This window comes from Talpa europaea, assembly GCF_964194135.1.
Source record: "Talpa europaea genome assembly, chromosome: 11".
NCBI classification, from domain to species: Eukaryota; Metazoa; Chordata; class Mammalia; order Eulipotyphla; family Talpidae; genus Talpa; species Talpa europaea.
Genome location: NC_140078.1, coordinates 93,411,653 through 93,432,166, shown reverse-complemented (window position 1 = coordinate 93,432,166; position 20,514 = coordinate 93,411,653). Strand labels below are relative to the sequence as shown.

The window sequence follows — 20,514 nt, the reverse complement described above, 5'->3', positions numbered from 1 at the left end:
CAAAACAGCCTGCGTTCCATCCCTGGCCAGGGAGCTACCCACATGGTGCGGCAGACCTCTCCTGACTTGGACGCCATGCCCCTCAGCAGTGTATTTCAGTCAGTCTGCCTGTTCTGTTCCCCTCGCTGTCTCTGGTGGATCCTCTCACCCCCTGCACCTCTGGCCTGTACCCCAGTTCTACTACACAAAAATAAATACATAAATTTTAAATTTTAAAAAGATATTTAAAAAACAAAATGGTAGAGGAAGGCAAAAGGGGAGAAGAGACGGTAGATACCAGGAAGGGAGTGAAGAAGGAAAGGAGCAAGGAAGTCAGCTGATTCATTCTCCAGGTTTGGAGGACTCGGCCATTACCTGACAAGGATTCTGACCTTCCTCGCTCAGCTGGAACGCGGCCAGCCTACCTACCCCGGCAGCATCTCAGGGAGTCTCCTCAGGCCCCTGCCCTTCCTGTTCCCAGGAGGCACTCTCTACCAGCCTGCCTTCAACTCCTTTACCCTCCCCTCTGCACTTATCCTTATCCAGAGAGGCACACTGGACCACCTGGACTTCCATGACTCCACAGGACACCTGAAACCCCATTTTGAGGACACTGGGTCTTGAAACCACGCAAGTGTCCATTTGCATTTGCACTGAAACTGAAGCCTGCTGGCTGCACTGAGACCATGAAGCAAACAGAGTGGCACCAGCAGCCATTAAATGGGGTGAGGAGAATATGAGCTTAAGAAGAGCTCCTCTGTGCCAAGAGAAAGGCAGCGTGTTGGTGAGACAACAAAGAATGTCCCTGAAACCTCCTGATATAATCTCTTCAGTACACACCGTGGTGGGAAGGGACCTTTACATCTCGCTCAATCAACGCATTTCTTTTAAAGTGGAAAAAAATGGCACCTGAGCCATTTCCATGTTCCACTTATGACACCAGTGATGGGAAGTGAAAACATATTAATTTTTCATTTGAACAATTTTACTGCTATCCCCACAGAAACTTAAAATCACAGCTTACCTTCTTGTGAGTTGTTACACATACTTTCTTGCAGAGTGTGGTAGACATCCTTCAGTTTGTCGAAATCATCTACATGTATGGTATTGTTTTTATTCCCAGCTATAATCTCAAGTTCATTTTGGTTGGCCTTTCCGACACCCACTGCATAGATGATGATGCCTTTGTCTCTTAATTTCGATGCTGCCTCATTAAGCATCTCTCGGTCATGTGACTCCCCATCAGTGATGACAATGAGCATCTGTTTCACATTTTTCTTGATGCGGCTGCCATGTTCCTCGGTGAACAGGTTGTTTGAGAATACAAGAGCCCGGGCAGTGTAGGTACTCCCTCCGGTGCTCCTGCGCATCCTCAGATTTTCACGGATTGCTTGCTTGGTTGAGTATGTATTAAGGTAGAAAAGAACCTCAGGGTGGTCAGAGTATCTGAGAGCTCCAAACTGCACTTGGTCACTGCCAACATGCGTTTTATTCACCAAACGGACAGCTAGGTCAATCATGCTTTCTTGCTGTTGTGGGTGTATGCTGCCTGAGTGATCCAGCACAAATACAACATCTAACAGTTCAATTCTTTTACAATCTGAAAGAAGAAAGTAGGCATCATGAGCTGCCTACAGTGTGTTCCACAGACTGTGGAGAGGGAAAGCAAGCAAATACTTGCCACTAGCCCACTACGTGCCAGACACTGCATCTCACTTAGTTCTCAGAGGTGGGGGGCTGCCATTTTGCAAAGACAGACTCTGAGCATCAGAGATGGACACTTGCCCAGATCACGATCTGAGGACATTTGTCCCCTACACACCTGACCTGCCATCAGTACTTCTTATGACACACAATGCCCTATTATGCTAAATCTCTAGGATGTGTACTGCCTTCTGCTAAGTAGGCCTTCAATGGAAAAAACATATCAGGAAGTAGTTCAATGACAATGCAAAGATGAGATGTGACTGATGTTTGCCAGACTGGCCTCTATTTTAAAGATCTCAGAGGCTCAATATATAAACTAGGATTCTAGTTTATATATATATTCTAGAATGTATATAAACCCCACGCCATCTGGCTCCAGCTGTCTTCTCAGTTTCCAGCAGACAAGCTTTCCCATGCATACCATGCCTCTCTGCATCTATGAGTGCTCCTGCCCCAACCTTCTGAATTAGAACTCAGAAATAGAGTGGCCCACGTTGGGGGACAGTAGAGGCTCGAGCGCTTACCCCAAGCCTCAAGCCTTTCTCCAGCTAAAAGCCATGCATGAGATGACTTTGGCTGGGTCTCCAAAGCATGTGCTTTCCTCTATTTTCCTTCTCTCGATAATTGAAATGCATATTCACAAAGGTTCACTTTCTCTGCTTTCCACCTTCCTAACTTATCTCCAATTCTTATTTCTGGAGGGGAGGTCTCGAATATCAAATCTCAGTTTTGGTGAGCCCAGGCTTTATCTGTAGGAAGCTGGAGCCATGACCCACTAAGTCATGACTTAACTAGTCATGACTTAATAAATATCTCTGAGTCAACCTAGTGTATGAGTCATTTGAAATTTCACCTTTTGCTACAGACAGGGTCTTCATAAAATTGCATTTATCAAAATGAAGAAAGGCCAAGAAGGACCCTGCAGATTTCAAAGATGGCCTTAAGCTAAGTTTTTCTTATCAATGTGTTCAAGTCACCAGGGTTTTGGAACCACTGCCATTCTTAGAGGAAGAAAAACTCCAACTAAGCTGTCACAAGAGAAAGCTTAGAATGATCACATAAAACTCAGTTTATACTAAGATATTTTATCTGTAAACCTTCTAAAAATTTCCCACACTTAATTCTGAAGGATGATGTCCAAAGGAGGCCTCTATGCTGCCAAGGAACTACTTAGAACAAACTTACTATACAGATAATAGCATATACATAATAGCATACCATGGATTTAAAAGTACATGTGTGTTTAGTTTTATATGTGGATTTATACCAAGTTCTCACACAAGAGTCATTAAAATTAATGGGTTCAAACTGAAGTTTGCTCATTACATTTTGAAAAGCTCTATAGTCTGTGAGATAAAAATGATGCCCCAAGCACTCATTAAAAAAAAAAAAACATTAAATTTTTCCAAAGGGATAGTCACATAAACAGGCAAACATAAAAATACCTACCTAATAGTAGTTAAGAAGAATAATGTGAAATAACAAAAAGTATACACTGTATCTTTAAAATATAGAGAGGGTTTTTTGGGGGGAGGAGGTAGATTTGATTTAACCAAGAAGAAGATGAATTGGTATTTTTAATTACGTACTGCCTAACAATTGGTATGGGTAGCCAAGAAACAATTCTGGGGGAATCATCTGGTGTTAAAAATTGGCTCTGGACAAACCACCCAGTCAGAAAATGGGAAGAAGAACTAAAAAGGCACTTCTCCAAAGAGGAAATGCAAATGGCCAACAGGTATATGAAAAAATGCTCACCGTAACTTATAATCAGGGAGATGCAAATCAAAAACCACTCTATGAGATACCACCACACTCTGGTGAGAATGGCCCATATTAAAAGAACTGACAACAACAAATGCTGGTGAAGATGTGGAGAAATATAGGAACCCTCTTATACTGCTGGTCGGAGTGCAAACTGGTCCAACCTATATGGAAAGCTGTGAGGAGGTTCCTCAAACTATTAAAATGGATCTACCACATGACCCAATGATTCCACAGCTAGAAATCTACAAAGTCCACAAAAACATTAATTCAAAAGGAAACCTACACTCCCATGTTTATTGCAGCACTATTCACAATAGCTAAGATATGGAAACAACCTAAAAGGCCAAAAACATTTGCAGCAGCATGGATGGAGCTAGAAGGGATAATGCTTAGTGAAGTAAGTCAAAAGGAAAAAGAAAAATATTGGATGGCTTCACTTATAGAAGGAATATAGGGGAACTGAACAAAGGGTCAGAGAAGAAAAAAAAAGACAAAACTAGCAGGCAAATTATAGATCTGAGACATACAGCAAGGGAGGGAGTGGGAAGGGGTCAAAATAGGGGAGGGAAGGACACAAAGGACTATGGTGATGGATCACGGGTGCAGTGGTGATGGGAGCTTTATGGGGACTACATGCGAGTGGAGAAATCAATTACTGTACAAAAATAACAACAATGTAAGAAAATAAAGTAAAAATATACAAAAAAAAATTGGCTCTGGGAAATCTAGGTATGCCAAGTATTAAAGAGCTGGGAATTTAATGTAAAATTTGGAGACCTGCTTTGAATATATTTTAAATAGCCAATGTCAAACTATTTTGAAGTCAAACTAGCTGACAAAATCTGTAATCTGGAACATTCCTGAAAGTCATGGGTGTTTCAATACAACATAGACAGATCAAAACTTAGCACCAATCCCTGAGTACAAGCCACGGCTCCCCCCACCTGAAAAAGTCAACAGCCCAAATCTTTGCATCCTGAAGGATAGCAACGTCACTTACCATGGACTGCACACATATGAAAGATGAGTTTATTTTCTATTGCCTTTAGATGATCGAAGTTCTCAACTTGGAAGACCTGGCTGCTGTCCCCACTGATCTCCTCTAGCTGAGTTCTATTGGCGCCATATACCCCCACAGAGAAGATAATCACCCCTCTATCCCGGAGAGCCTTAGCTGGATCTCTCACATCATCCTGTGCAGCTCCATCTGTGATGAGGATGAGAAACTTTCTGACTTCAAAACGGGCCCCCTTGGAGGAGGTAAAGTATTGAGGTACAAAGTTTAGTGCCTTTCCAGTCAAAGTGTTTTGGCCTATGAGATACAGACGGTCTATTGCATCCAAAATTTCTTTTTGTGTAAAGTACTTATCAAGCTGGAATTCTTCCTTAGTATCACCACTGAATTGAACAACACCAATCTGGATTTTGTCTGCACCAATTTGAAGCTTAGCTGACAGGTTTTTCATAAAGCTTTTCATTTTCTCAAAATTTTCAGGTCCTATACTGCCAGAGCTGTCCACCAGAAACATGATGTCAGTCTTCATGTCTTCACATCCTGCATGTTATCAGAAAGATCAGAAATAAACCAGGTTGGCCATTGTTCTCAGATTATGAAGAAATAACAAATGCATTCATCAGAAAACATGGAAAATTAAGTCAAGCATTTGCTATTGCATTTGAAAATTTCATTCCTTCTTTAAGGGAAGCCTTTTGGCTAGAATCCTGAATCAGAAATCCACTGGTAATTATCCAAGTAGTTTGAAAGAGGAAATGCACTTCCAAAGTGTGTATTCATTCATTCAGACCTGCATGCATGCATCATCTATTCATACATCATTCATTCATAATTCTTGAAGCACAGGACATGCCAAGCATCCTTTTGCATAAAAATGCAATGTTGATCACAGAGGAGACAGAGAGAAAAATAACCAATTTGCTACATTCATAGGACAAATATTCCAGTGTTTATGTATATTTTTGAAACACAAGTGTTCTTTATTTTTTTATTTATTTTTTTAAATTTTTTTTAAAAGATTTATTTTTATTTATTTATTTATTTATTTATTTGATTTATTTATACAAGCACTGGATACAGTCAGAAGCGCGGGAGGGTGAGAGAATTCACCAGAGCGGGGAACAGAACAGGCAGAAGGACCGAAGCACACTGCTGAGGGGAGCAGCGGGCGGCAGGAGAGGTCTGTGCCATTTGGGACCCTCCTCCAGTGGCCAGGGAGCAGCCGGGGATCGAACCGGCGCTGCAGAGGCTGCGGGCAGCTTCACAACCCAGCGCTCAACCGCTGCGCCACCGGGGAGGCCCCACAAGTGTTCTTTATCATTATTATTTTCTGGAATAATTTGAAGTCATTTGATAAATGCCATAAATCAGTATTTATACTGATCTATAATCACTCTCATCACTCAGTCTATCCCACAGTGAAAATGAACAAATAACACTGGCTATAGAAGAACAAAAAATGTTAATTTGTTTTAACATGGGGAATTAAGACCATCATTTCACACCCAAGCTGCCCTCTGGGGCTATCTTGGAAGTTGTAAGTAGGGAAGTTACTGAAGACGTTTGTGACCTTGGAAAAGCCCCAAGACTGTGGAGTTATGGAAGCCTCTCTTCCATGAAACACATGCAAAAGGAATTAATTTTACATGGGGTTTAGCAGTCACAGGATGTACCTTCTAGTATCTATCTGACAGAGACTGCTTTTTGTCCCCTAATTTCTGTTTTCCCATTCTTCTATGTTAATAAACTTTCAGCAAGTAGATGGTTGTGCAGGTAAAGACTATTTCCCTGACCTCTCTAAAGTTAGATGTGGTTCAGTGGCTAAGTTCTGGGCAGTAGAAATAAGCAGCAATGCAGTGGCCACTTCCACATCTTAACATGCAGTGTGACGCGCCCCCTTGACCCTTCCTATGAATGCAGGTGATGAGAACTGGAGCTTTACTTTTACTGTGAAGATGGAGCCATGTGTAAGCATGGAACAGCCTTTCTACCAGACCTGGGCTGCTCATCCCAGACTATTATCTAAGAGAGAAATAATAGCTTATGTTGTATCATTTGGGATCTTTTTTGTTACAGCTGCTTAACCAGTCAATACATTGTATCTTGCTCCACCTACATCAGTGCTGAGACTAGCCAGGACTTTTCTAAGCTAATGAGCTTTTGCTCCTTAGTTTTCTTTCTTCTCGGTTCACTGTCTTATTGTACATTTTCTTGTCCACAGTCTGCCTCCTTCTTCAAGTGTGTGAGGTTCAGGCACCTGAACTGCAACTACCTGACCCATGAGAGACACACTGTGTCTCCTTTGACTGAGCTGAGACCTTCTCCCTGGAGAGGGCCTGAGCTACAATCTAATTTATGTTTCTTTGAAATCCTTTTAACTTTTCTTGCCATCAACTCCAGGAAAGGTTGGGGAACTTTTGCTCTTACATGCTTTTACTCTAAGTACATCCTAAAGACCCAACTCTACTATTGTCAGTAACAGGGAAAACAACAGGTGCCACCATCACTTAGGATTTACTGTAAATTCTACTTGTTTATTTTTCTTTTGATGAACACTTAACCAACTTCTGCAACAGCTAGTTTTTTATAGCATTTACTACATGTCAGGTATTCCTCCAAGTGCTCCATATGAGTTACCACCTTTAAGCTTTACATTACAACAAACCTGCACACCAGAGAATCAAGGTAGATAGGCAGTAAATAACCTATTTTAGGGACGCAGGTAATAAGTGATAAGCCTGGGGGTTGAATTTTTATTGCTTGATCCCAGCATCCTTTATTTCAACCAGTAAGCGACCAGGCCTCTCAGCAGCAGGCAAAATTTTCATGTGCTAATACTAGTAATCAATATATACCATCTTCAATTACTAAGTGGTTATTATTAATAAGAAAAAGATAACAGTTAGGTACAGAAATTTACAAATTGCTCATCCTAACTCTTGTTACTTTATAACAATAGCTACAATGTACTAGAGATGCATTCAGGAAATACTGTATTTACTAAACCTATAAGGATAGTCTGAGGAAATTTGAGGCTCAAGTAGAAAAGTGAGTTGAATTAAAATCTGCCTAAAATTTTCACTGTACTCATTTGCCTCAATTCCCTCCATGGTGATACAGGAAGTAGCCAAAATTTTAATGAGACAACTGGTGCCATCACCCCTTTTATCAGTCTGGCCATGTGTCTGCCTGAAGAAACTAATGAACGCAGAGATAAAAAGCCTTCTCTTGCTTTGCTTACCTTTTTCAGTGCAGATGTCATGAATAACATCTCTCTTTATGCTTTTTAATGCATCAAAATTGTTCCCAAAGTAAACCCTTTCTTCTTTCCCAGCAATTTGCTGCAGCTCCATCTTATTGGCCTCCCCAATGCCTACTGCATAAATGGTGATGTGTTCAGCCCTCAGTCTCTCAGCAGGTTCCAGGACTCTGTCCATGGACTTCCCATCAGTCAGTACAATGAGGTAACAGGGGACCTGACTTGCCCTCTGCTTCCTGCCCTCCTGTATTTCTGACAGCATGAAATGCAGGGCTGCTCCAGTTAAAGTCTCGCCTTGCAGTTGCTTGATATTAAAAACAGCCTTTTTTAAGTCCACAGCATTGGAGTAGACATTGCTAGCAAATTCCACTTCCACCCTATTGGAATACTGCACAACTCCAATCTGGACTTTGTCCGGACCAATGCGGAACATCTCTATCACCGCTGACATGAAGTCTTTGATTTGCTCAAAGTTTCGTCTCTGGATGCTCGTTGAACCATCAATGAGGAAATAGATATCAGCCTCTTTTGTATCCACACAACCTGTTAAAACAAAAAGGGAAAATGGTTGGTTTATTATAGGAAATCTGGAGAGAACTCTGCATGAGGGCTACTAGAGGAACACGAAGGTTCTCATGGATGGCAACTCTCCACATATGTATAGAGTCTGTCCACCTCTCCCTTGTGTCCATCTCCTATGAAAGAATGCTCCAACCATCTTAATGGTCTATTTGTTACTCTATCTAGCCATTCATTGAAATTGGGTAGGAGAAAGGAGATATTTTTAAAATTCAGGTTATTTGTGCAAATATCTGGTTGAGTTCATGAATTGATTTTTAAAATACAAGACAGACAACTTAGGCACCTCAGAAGTTTTTTTTATCTTTTTTCTGTTTTTGCAATTTATAGCTAAGGATACTACTACAGACCATGGGGAGTTAGTTGGTCCTTAAGAAATCAGAAATATTAGAAATAAATTTGACCCTGAGAATGAAGCTATGAACTCAACATAAAATATTAGGACAAAGATTAGCCGTTATCTGCCAAAGATAGGGTAGATGTCAGGTCAGTAACACTTCAAACTAACCAGAATGGACTGATTAGTATAACAAATAAAGAAGATTTGGGTGCTTTTCAGAAGGAAGACATCAGTGATCAGAAATAGAGGAGAGAAAAACATGAGTCAATTCTGCTTAGGACTGTGCTGTCCAGTACATTGGACACTAGTCACATGTTGTTATAATAGTGCAAACTTAAACTACCTAAAATTAAATTAAAAGTTTAAATTGGCTCTTCAGTTGCACTAGTCACACTTCGGGAGCCTGATAGTACCATGTGGCGAGTGGCTAGCCTCTCGGACAGCAAATATAGAACATTTCCATCACTGAGAAAATGTTCAAGAACTTCAATCGGAGACTGTTCCCTGGCCCAAAACCTCACCTGCAGTTACATAAAGGAGATGTCGGTATAGAGCCACACATTTTCTTGAAAAATAAACCCAACTGGCTGCCCTTGCTCTGATTCCCCAACCTCTAGCTCTCTTCTTGTGACAATTCAGCTTCTCATGTGGCATGTCTACGGGGAGAAAACTAACTTCCCAGAGGACATGAATATTCAGTATTCTGGAAGTTCTCATTACAAAGATAACTGTTCTCCTTTTTCTCTACATGGACCTCTTGGTCTGGTTAATGTGACTCTCCCCTTGATTTAACAAACTTCTAGTTAATAAACTAAATATCTACTATGTCCTGAATGTGGTGGATACAGCAGTGACTGAAGCAATACAGCCTGGTTCTCTGTGTTTGATCATCCTGAAACTACAAAATACTCTAAACCATGGCAAATTCACAAAGTGGGTGGGACTCCTGCATTGCCAGCATGAGCTCACTGGGGAGATTAGTAGAATGCAGGTGCCCAGGCCCTACCCTCAGAGACTGATTCAGTAGGTCTAGGGTAGGGTTTGGGCTGCTGAATCAGTAACAAGCTCCTTAGGAAACTGCCCAATTTACATCCAATGCTGTTGGTGCCCCTCTGCCCTTTTTGTGCACCAGCTCCGGGTGCTTTCCCCTCAACAGCTGGCACCTGTCTGTGGGAGGGCTGCTCTCAGGTTGCTGGCACACTCTGTGCTTGGCACTTGAGCCAGTGTCTGGAAATTTACATTCTCTCATGTGAGCCAGAATAAAAATTCTCTAGCTACAATGACCTCTAACCAGTACAACTTTAAGGTTTAATTCACACTGTCTCTAGACTGGCCCCATGGGCTCAACCCCACCCCACCCCAAGAGTTTGGTTCTCATCCTTCCCTTCTGGATCCCATTTTCTCACTTTCCTAGCACTCTCCAGTTCTTCTTGGGGATATTTCCTAATATATCAATCTCACATGAATCATGGTCTGGCGTCTGCTTCTGAGGAATGCAACATCTAAGAGCAGGTACCAACATCTAAGAGCCACTGAACTGGTAAGAAGCCAACTCATGAGGACTTTGCAGGGAGAAGAGCCAGGCCCTCTCGATAGCCTTCCCACTTGAAGTTCTATGATGACAATAATAGGTTTTTCTCGTTACATAATTGTAAGTTCCCTATATTGCTCTTGTGCCCTAACAGTTGGCATTAGACCATGGTGCCTGTCACTCTGAGGGACTCCCCTACCTATCCTTCAGGGGGTACTATGGACTTGCTTCCTGTCATTGCCTTGTAATGTAGATGTGTTACCAGGAGAAATCCAGGACTGGCCCAGACGTATCCTTCAGCCTTAATTGACGGGTTTGAATTTAAAATGAGCTTTTAGCGTCACTGGAATATTTTAATTCTTTTCCATATGAATGCTGCCAAATTCCAGTTCCAATAGGAGCATTTTCTATGCAGAGGAAATACGTGAAGACAGTAGAAATCTCAGAATCAGATAAAATCAAAGTCACATCAAATGCCTCGTCATGTACCTTTGAAATGAGCTTGGTAAAACGATAGCAGATTCACAAAGTGTCTTAACTAGAACATCTTAAACTAGCATGATGGGATCAAAAAACAGAAAACATAAAAAAAGTGAGAAACTAACCATGGTTGTCAGTAAAGATACAGATACAAGGATGACCCGTGCAAGACTTTTGTAAGAACAGAACATTAGCAGTGAACTGTCCACCCAGGAAATGATATGTTAAATCAATGATGATATATTCATGCCATGAAATATTATTCCCAACCTAAAAAGAATATTGCACAAGAATATTTGAGAAAATGGACAAAAGTCCATGATATAAGGTTGCTAGAAACATGGGTAAGGCAGAAAATGCTGGCTTCTTTCAATATACATTGACTCCTACACTACCTGAAGCCCCAGTTTTTACCTAAGTACTTGTCTCCACAAATAAAAACCACATCTTCTAGCTCCCATTTCTACAATTACGTGTGACATGGAATGTAAGTGGAAATGGTGAGTGTCATTTCTGGAAATATCCTTGAAGAAAAGGCAGTGGAGACCTGTTTTCTTCTTTTTTCCTTCTTCCTTGCTTTCTGGTTGTGAATATGATGTCTGGGGCAGCTAACTCACATTTGTTATCCTGGCGATAAAGGCCACAAAAACCAAAACAATAATTTAGAAAGACACGGGGTTCCCAACACTGTGGGGTACCATATCAGTTATGTCTAGCTACCTTAGGACTTATTTGTGTAAGAGGAAAAATAGCTTTATCCTGCTGCCATTGCTGGTATTTTTCTCCTATTAGTCACACCCAAGTGTAACTGTAACTGATGCAGTCACCCAGCTCTATATTCCTGCACTCTCCAATACAACAATTGTTAGACCCATGTAGCTATTAAAATTAAAATAAGCTACCATAAAATTTACAGTACAGTCCCTAAAGTTATACATTTCAAGTGCTCAGTGGTCAACAGTGGACACCTTGTTGAATGGCATAGACAAGGAGCATTTTCACCATGACAGAAATTTCTATTGGGTAGTGCTGATGCAGAGAGTGTTCTGTCATTTTTTTAATGAATGGATGTGTGTGCCTCAGTGTACAGGAGTGTACCGAGAGAGCAGAGGCTAAAAAGTCAAGAGAAACAAGTGTAAGAATGTTTTTCTCTGAAAGATGAGATTACAGGCAACTTCATTTTCTTCTTTAAGGACATCAATACTGTGAAAATATTTCATAACTTTTTTTTACGTTTTATTATAGTATGATTTATATGCTAAAAAACTCCCCTATAATTATTCAGTGATTGTTAGTAAATTTGTGAAATTCTGCAACCATCATCAAAATCAAGTTTTAGAATGCTTTTATACTTCAAATCTCCCTTATCCAAATATTGGGTTGTTGGAAAAGTCATGACGTATTTTTTTCTAAGTTTTTCAAGCAAAAATGCATCATGACTTTTCCGACAGCCCAATCCATTGTCTTCTCTCCTGCTCGAGTCTTAAGCAACTACTCATCTTACATTTATAATAAGACAAGTCACTTTTAAAGCATATCTTTTTTTTTTTTAAAGATTTATTTTATTTATACATGAGCTGGGATATAGGCCAGATGCATGGGAGGGTGAGAGGATTCACCAGAGACAGAGTGGGGAACAGAACAGGCAGATCGATGAAATACACTGCTGAGGGGAGCAGTGGGCGAGACAGAAGAGGTCTGCCATGCCATGTGGGATTCTCACCAGCCGGCTGGGATCAAATCCGCGCTGCAGAGGCTGCGGAGAGCTTCACAGCGCTGCACTCAACCGCCTGTGCCACCAGGGAGGCCTTAAAGCATACCTGTTTTATCGAGCTCCATTTGTTCAGCATGTGTAGAAATCTGGGACCATATTTCATTCTGGAACTTTTTCAGGAAGTTCTTGCTATAACCTGCCAAATCTGCATACGATTTCAGCTTAGAAATAGTCTGTTCTGGAGGGTAAGAAGCTATTTCTTCTAACTGGGTGTTGTTAGCACCTTGGATGTTCATGGTGAACACAGTCGTGCCCTCCAGCCGAAGGCTCAGGGCAGCGTCACGGACCTGGTCATCGGAGGCTCGGCTCGTGATAAGCACCGCTATCTGGGGCACGCCCTGTGCCCTTCTGCTGCCGCCTGCCTCTGAGAAGCCCTCTTGCCTCAGCTTCTCAATGGCAGCCCCGGCGTTGGACTTCCCAGTGCGGAAAGAGAGCTTCTGGATTTGCTGCTGAAATTCTGACTGGGTTTTGCTTGAATTCAGAAAAGAAACGGTCTCGGCCGTCTCGCCGTATTTCATAAGTCCAAGCCTCACACAGTTGTCCTTGACATCCACAGAGGAGGTAATGTTCCTCAGGAAACGCTGTAAATCCCTTAAATTGTGTATGCTCCCAACTGACTCATCAACCAGGAACACAAGGTCAGCAAGTGAATCTTTCTGACAGGTCACAGGGATGGGAGCTATGGAGAGAGAAAAAGTATGAGGATTAGCACAAAAGGCACTAGTCAAAACAGAGGTCGCTTGGTGACAGAACAAGACTGATGGGGTCAGTGGTTCAGAGGCTTTGCAGTGCTGTTCCCTCTGTCTGAAGAATGTTTCCTACCTAATCCACTACCAACATGATTTTCACGACCATCATTACCACCTCCATCACCTCGACCACCCACACCTTCACCTCACTACTGTCACCTCCATGACCACCACCACCACTCTCCAATGCTGGAACCAGAGGTGCATCAGCAGAAATATCTCTAGCCTAGGACAGAGTACTCACATTTTATGTGACTATATTATTTCATTAGATTATTAACTATAATACAGTAATAATTATATATTCAATTTATATAACTATATTATAAAATATATAACAATTACATAAGTTAAATATATAATTATAATAACTATATCACACAGCAAGGAAATGAAATAGATGACATGACTGAGACATGTTGGGGACTAAGTTATCTGAGACATAAAATAATTAGGGAAGGTGTCTCTGAGAGAAGCATATTTGAGTTGAGATATGAATGACAAGAAGGATTCTGCCATGTGTTCTTTTTCAGGAAGAGGAACTCTGCCAGAAGTAACAGCAAAGGTAGGAACAAGCCGAAGCCAGAGTGGCCGGAGCCTATGAGTGAGTGGGACAATGAGGGATGAGGTCAGAGGAAAGCAGGGTACAAATCACTTGGGAGTCACATCTTTTTTTTTTTTTTTAAAGATTTATCCATTCATTTATACAAGAACTGGGGTACAGGCCAGATGCATGGGAGGGCGAGAGGATTCCCCAGAGACAGCGGGGAACAGAACAGGCAGACTGACCGAAATACACTGCTAAGGGGAGCACCGGGCGAGACAGGAGAGGTCTGCCGCGCCATGTGAGACCCTCGCCGGCCATCCAGGATTGAACCGGCACTGCAGAGGCTGCAGACAGCTCCACAGTGCTGTGCTCAACTGCCTGCGCCACCAGGGGAGGCCCAGAAGTCACATCTTATTTAAATCTTAAATATCACCCCAGTTGTTGAGGAGAAATAATGAATTCGGGGATTTCAATGAAGAACAATTGCCAAGTCAAGGACAAGATAACGGTTCTTAGACAAGATAACAGAAGGAAAGATGGAAGAACAAGAAACTCTGTACTTTGCTTCCTTGCATCTTAGAACCACACAGTACCTGCTCAACTCACCATCAACACCTGAATGCAAGGGAAGAAATGGGAGGAATGGGGAGGGTGCAGGGAAAGGGGCTCTCCCATACCTTAGGGGCAACACTAACAGTGGCAGAGACTTCTAGACACTCACCAATACCCATTTCCTCCTCTTAGACATAGAACTAGATCTGAGTTGCCTAAGCAGTTAGGTGAGGCCATGAGACCAAAACGTGAGAAAGGTGAATAGAGTAGTGTGTGCCTCTTCCAAGTTTAGTCATTGAACCATCCCATGCATAATCTGCCATATTTTCCGCTTCTGACAGCTATATGCCAGTCCCCAGGGCACTCTGGAAGTCATACTAGAAAAGGGAAGAGCCTAGGTACCTAAATAAAAGAAAAACAACTGAATGCTGGCTTCATTATGTTATGAGAAAAATAAATAAACTTCTTACCATGTGGGAAGTTTGTTATTAAAGCCTAGCCTGGTGTAAGTAAAAATATCAGCCCATCTATAGCCATGGAACTGGTGAGTGTTAAAGAAGGAAGGTTGTTTCAAGACCATCCCAACTCCCATGTCTTACAAATGAGGTTGCAGCCACAGGGCTTAGAGAGACAGCATCCTCTCCCCAAGTTCACAGAGCCCGTTAGAAGCACTGTGTGACTCTGGGTTCAGGCCAGTTTGTACCATACTGGGTGGTTTCCTTGAGTCTTAGAACCACACAGCACCTGCTCAGCTCACTACTGTCAGCCGAGCACAGATGCAGTCAGGAAAATCCATCATGCCAGGGACTATATCTACCTTCTTCTGGAGGACATTTCCTTCTTGAGCTGTGTACTGCCTGTTCTACTTAATCACCAACACTGCCTAGGCAGCCTCCTGTCTCATTTTACCTCTTCTTCATCTTCTTGATCCAGTCACAATCTAAATGCCCCCAAAGAGATGACTGGATCAAGAAGATGTGTTATATATACACAGTGGAATACTACTCAGCAACCAAAAAAGATAAACTCATTGCAGCAACATGGATGGAGCTGGAAGGGATTATGTTCAGTGAAATGAGCCAGAAAGAGAAAGATAAATACTGGATGGTTTCACTTATTTGTGGAATATAGAGAAACCAAACAAAAGGTCAGGGAAAAAAGACAAAACTTGCAAGCTAACCACAGATCTGAGGCATATAGCAGGGGAGAGGGGAGAGGGGCCAAAACAGGAGGGACGAGCACAAGGGACTGTGGTGATGGGTCATGGGTGCTGTGGTGGTGGGAGAACGACAGGGACTACACCTGAGGGGAGAAAGCAAATGCTGCTCCCAAATTAACAATAACATGAGAAAATAAATATAAACTTTAAAAAAGACAAAATGACCCCAATAAAATATCCTATTTTTTAAAAAAAGAGAGAATACCAGCTCACTGTCAGGCACTACAGTATAGGCCCAAAAAGTGAGACATGAATATAAGTTGCCAAAAATTCCCTCACAGTGGTATGAACTCTCAGGGGCTCACTCGCGGGGATCAGGGGACCAACACAAAAAAATGGGTAATGATGCCATGTGGCAGGTACCACTATCACCACTTGCATACTGTGTGACCCCAAAAGAAATGTGAAAGGAAACCCTTTGGGAAGACATGCCTGCAAGGTTGAGAGCTACACCATGACAGGGGTAACTGAAGTTTAAGAAGGCAATGGGGTGCAAGTGGATTCCTGCCAGAGAAAAAAAGCACAAGCAAAGGCAGAAGGAAGTAACAGCAGGATGTACTGTGTGGAAATTTCCAGCACTTGAACATGGCTAATCACGAAAAGTATCTTAGGAGTTGTGAGAGGCAAGTTCTGATCATAGGGGGACTAGCCAACCTCTCCTTCCAGGGCTCCCTCACCTTGTACATCAGCCTCAGCTGTTCCTTCCCTGTACTGAGCCGCCTCCTTGATGATCTGTGTCATGTTCTGGGAGAATGTGCTGAGGTCTCTGACTGTCCGAAGATTGAAGTGAAACTGGCCTGTGGCCATGGCCCGCAGGTTCTCCTCAGAAGCCCTCTGCATCCCCACTGAGACGATCCTCACCCCATCCTCCCGCAGGGCCTTGGCAGCCTCTTCCACGTCATCCTCGGACTCAGCTGAAGCCAGGACCACCAGAATCGGGGGAAACTGTTTCTTGTCTCTGCCGATCGTGGGTCTGGAGAAATAAGTCCTGTGAGCCTCCCAGAGAGCATTCCCGATGCGCAGGGAGCCCCCCTGGAACATGAAGTTCTTCTTGAGGTGGTTCAACATGGGGTTCCTGCTCTTGAAGGTGTTCAGTTGGAACTCATTGTGGAGCGAGTCGCTGTACTGGGCTAGGGCCACACGGTACTTGCTGGCCTCGATGGGGAGGCTGCTGATCATTCTGCTGATGAAGGTTCTCACAAAAGGGAAAGACTTAGTTCCCAGGTGGTCGGAGCTGTCCACCAGAAACACCACGTCTGCGTACTCAGGGCCTGGCCCTACCAAAACAAAATGACAGCAAACCAAACTAAGATGGTTATTCAGCCTTTACATTTTCAGTAATCATTTAAGATCCTGAGACTATGTCCCAGTGTTATGGTAACCCAGAGTCCCAAAGCGAACAGAAGAAACTCTATTTGTGTTCTGCTAAGATGTCAAACATGAGAATTTTGGTCAAGTCACACAACAGAATCTTCTTTCTCTACGCAACACTTTCTTTTTCCATTGCAGGAACCCAAACTCTGCTACTGTATGAAAGAATAGACAACATGATCCCATAAAGTCCCAAAGTGGTCTGTGAACAAACAGTAACTTTTAGAAACAGTATCAGGAACGCAGCTGCCTTGGCTGAAGACTGCGCAGCAGTTCTGAGACTGGGATTGAGTGACGGGCTGGAGTGAGGAGGAGCGTGGTGTCTAACCCTGGCCAGAACTGAGGAGTCTGTCAGCAGCACAGGAGCGTCCTTCTTCAAGGCAAGAGGGTCAGTTTTTGCATTCTTCTCTCAGGCCGTCACTGGCTACAGACCACCACAGGCACCGGAGGGATGGAGCAGAGGGAAATGTGCTCAATCCCCTGGGTAAGGTGGCTCTGGGAAGGCCAAGAGCAATTCTCCAGAGAAAGTGGAGTATGCCTGTGAGGTGGTGCAGGCAACATCCCCAGCAGCTGGGGAGGTGGTGCACCAGCAGCATCTGCTTCAGCGGCCAGCCATCCAGCTCTACACTCAGAACTAGCAATGTGCTGGTCAGTGCCAAAGAGCAACAACTAGATCATCTTTGAAAGTCACTTGGAAGGGCCTCCCCTGGTGGCACAGGTGATTGAGCGCAGCGCTGTGAAGCTGTCCACAGCTTCTGCAGTGCCGGTTCGATCCCCACCAGCCGCGGAACAACCCACATGGCGAGCAGACCTCTCCTGTCTCGCCCGCTTCTCCCCTCAGCAGTGTATTTCGTCAGTCTGCCTGTTCTGCTCTCTGCTCTGTCTCTAGGGAATCCTCTCGCCCTCCCGCACATCTGGCCTGTACCCCGGTTCTTGTATAAATAAATAAATACATCTTAAAAAAAAAAAGAAAGTCACTTGGAAATTCAATAGGAAACCCTAGGGTAGCACAGTGCAGAGTTAAAAATGTCTTTGTGCTATGCTTTTAGTAATTACAGAAGAGCAGAAAAGCCTACCTTTCATTCCACCCCCACTCTGTCTTTCCATCTCTCCCCCCCACCCCCGCCTCTGTATAAATGGAGTATAAATAAATAAGATTATATGGAGAATGAAAGGTAGGTTGGTAAGGCATATGTATATTCTCCCTCTCCACGTGTATCTATGTGTTCGTGTATATATATATATATATATATATATATATATATGGATATACGCCTCTCCTATTTCAAGTTTGTTTAAAAAAATAACATTAAAGGCAATGGTTTAACCGTAAAAATACAGAGAATTTAGTTCCCATGTGGGGTTCCTTTTTTTCCTTTTTCTCCATTTACTGAGATCAAGATGCAAACTGCCCTAGACACAAAGGAGGTGACTCTGCAACTTAAGCAAATGAGTGATGAATTAAACATTTTCCAGTTGGGTGGAGCATAAATCATGACTTTTGCCCTTGGTTTTCTGTCATTTTCAAGAGATTAAGTTTGATATTGCATGCCTCCAACCACAACTAAATGCTATTTACTTTGATTTTTTTAGCAAAAAAATACATTCTTAGCTCTAGCTTTTAAAATAAATATTTACTGAAATGTGAAAAATATTTATTTTCCTAAAAAGCATAAAATATACTGGTACCTGGGCTCTGATCTGCCAGTGTTTTAGTCCAAACGATCAGGACTGATATAATTAGGAGGATCTTCATTTTGTTAGTGAAGGTTTCCTGATTTTATTCTGTAAAAGAAAATATTTACAATAATAAGAATATCTCTGTATGCCCGGAAATGATGACTGGGAAAGTTGTGTCAGAGTACAACATGCTATAAACAAGTATTCTGGAAACAATAGCAGGCATATTTAAAGCCTTCATCAGCATCTGGTGTGCCTAATGAGAACAGACAATGCTAAGGTTCGCTGAGCCCTTTCCATGGTTCGGATGCTTTTCTCATGCTTTACAAGTTTCATCTAATTTAATCCTCCCAGCAGTGTTACCAGAAGGTATGATTTTTATAACCATGTGACACAGAGAGCCTCCGCAGGTGCATGCAGGATTCTAACCCAGACAGGTGACTGCGCCCCTACTCTTAGCCACCATGCTATAGTAAGTCTTGTACAAAATCTAAGTCCTCACTAAATGCATGCAGTCACTGTTCTCCGCCCTCTATTGTTGTGCCAATCACGACTACCACACATATAACTTGGCTCCACAAAGCCAACAGCTACCCATGTTCACTTCTTCATTAGACCTGGTGGAAACTGTTCTCATTTATGGTAATCCTCAGTTTCACAAATTAATTTCAGCATTTCTCTCTATGCAGCTCACAATCAATCAGAAATCTTCATGGGAAATGACAATCTGATAGAAATTCCACTATTTCAGTTGCTCTGAAATAGATCAAGTGGCCAGTAATAAAAACAGAGCTGCCTGTAATGAGATAGAGCAGATAATAAAGAATGATTCTTATTCTGAAGTTATCTTTTCCTACAGTTTCCCTCTTCCCACAGGTCCTGGCAACTACTGGTCTACTTCCTTCTCTATGGATTCACCTACTCCCGACACTAATATAATGGAATCATAAGGTGTGTGTCCATTTGTGTTTGGATTCTTTTAACTTAAGGTTTTCAAAGTTTGTCCATGTAACATAAATCAGTACTCCATTCCTTTTTACTGCTTATATTATTTTGTATCAATATAAAACATTCTCAAACCATCAGTTGGTGGACATTTGGGTTGTTTCTATTTTTTGGCTACTATTTGTTCCTAAGCTGAATCCATGACCCTCTACTCCCCACCCTCACCCAGTGCCCTGACGAGTCCACTGTAGGATCTCCCCTAACTCATCTCTGCCTCTAATCTCTTTCCTTCATATCTCTCCTTTATTCTGCCATGAATGCCAATTCGATCATGTTGCTAATATGCCTGAAACCTTTAAAAAACAAACCATGATAATATACATAGAGAATCCCAAAAACTCCACAGAAAAACTAATTCAACTCATCAATCAGTTGGGTAAAGTGGCAGGATACAAAATCAACACGCAAAAGTCAGTAGTCTTCCTATACACAAACAATAAATCTGAAGAAGAAATCAAAAAAACCATCTCTTTTATTATCTAAATAAAAAAATCAAATACTTGGGAATAAATCTAACAAAAGAGGTAAAGGACCTATACAAAGAAAACTATAAAACATTGTTAAAAGAAATAGAAGAAGACACAAAGAAATGCAAAGACATCCCCTGCTCATGGATTGGAAGAATAAACATTATTAAAATGGCCATCCTACCAAAGCAATATACAGATTCAATGCTATACCAATAAAAATTTCAATGTCATTCTTCAAAGAAATAGAACAATTATTGATGAAATTCATATGGAATCACCAAAAACCCCGAATAGCCAAAGCTCTCCTGAAAAAAAAAAGAAGGGAATGGAGGCATCACACTACTAGACTTCAAACTATACTACAAAGCCATAATCATCAAAACTGCATGGTATTAGAACAAGAACAGACACACAGACCAATGGAATCAAATAGAAAATCCAGAAATAAACCCACAGATTTATAGTCAACTAATCTTTGACAAAGGAGCAA

At 42.1% G+C, this 20,514-nt stretch overlaps 1 protein-coding gene across 1 annotated transcript in view; it reads right to left on the bottom strand.

The window, feature by feature from the left end:
- Positions 1 to 18,625, bottom strand: part of COL6A5 (collagen type VI alpha 5 chain) — a gene marked incomplete at both ends in the record, with an annotated part of 100,382 nt that extends 81,757 nt beyond the window's left edge. Inside the window, 6 exons of the mRNA XM_084247816.1 lie at positions 1,004 to 1,579; positions 4,454 to 5,008; positions 7,710 to 8,270; positions 12,478 to 13,110; positions 16,176 to 16,775; positions 18,559 to 18,625. Coding sequence (XP_084103942.1) covers positions 1,004 to 1,579; positions 4,454 to 5,008; positions 7,710 to 8,270; positions 12,478 to 13,110; positions 16,176 to 16,775; positions 18,559 to 18,625 — 2,992 coding nt within the window. The remainder of the gene's footprint in view (positions 1 to 1,003; positions 1,580 to 4,453; positions 5,009 to 7,709; positions 8,271 to 12,477; positions 13,111 to 16,175; positions 16,776 to 18,558) is intronic.
- Between the last annotated feature and the right edge of the window lie 1,889 nt (positions 18,626 to 20,514).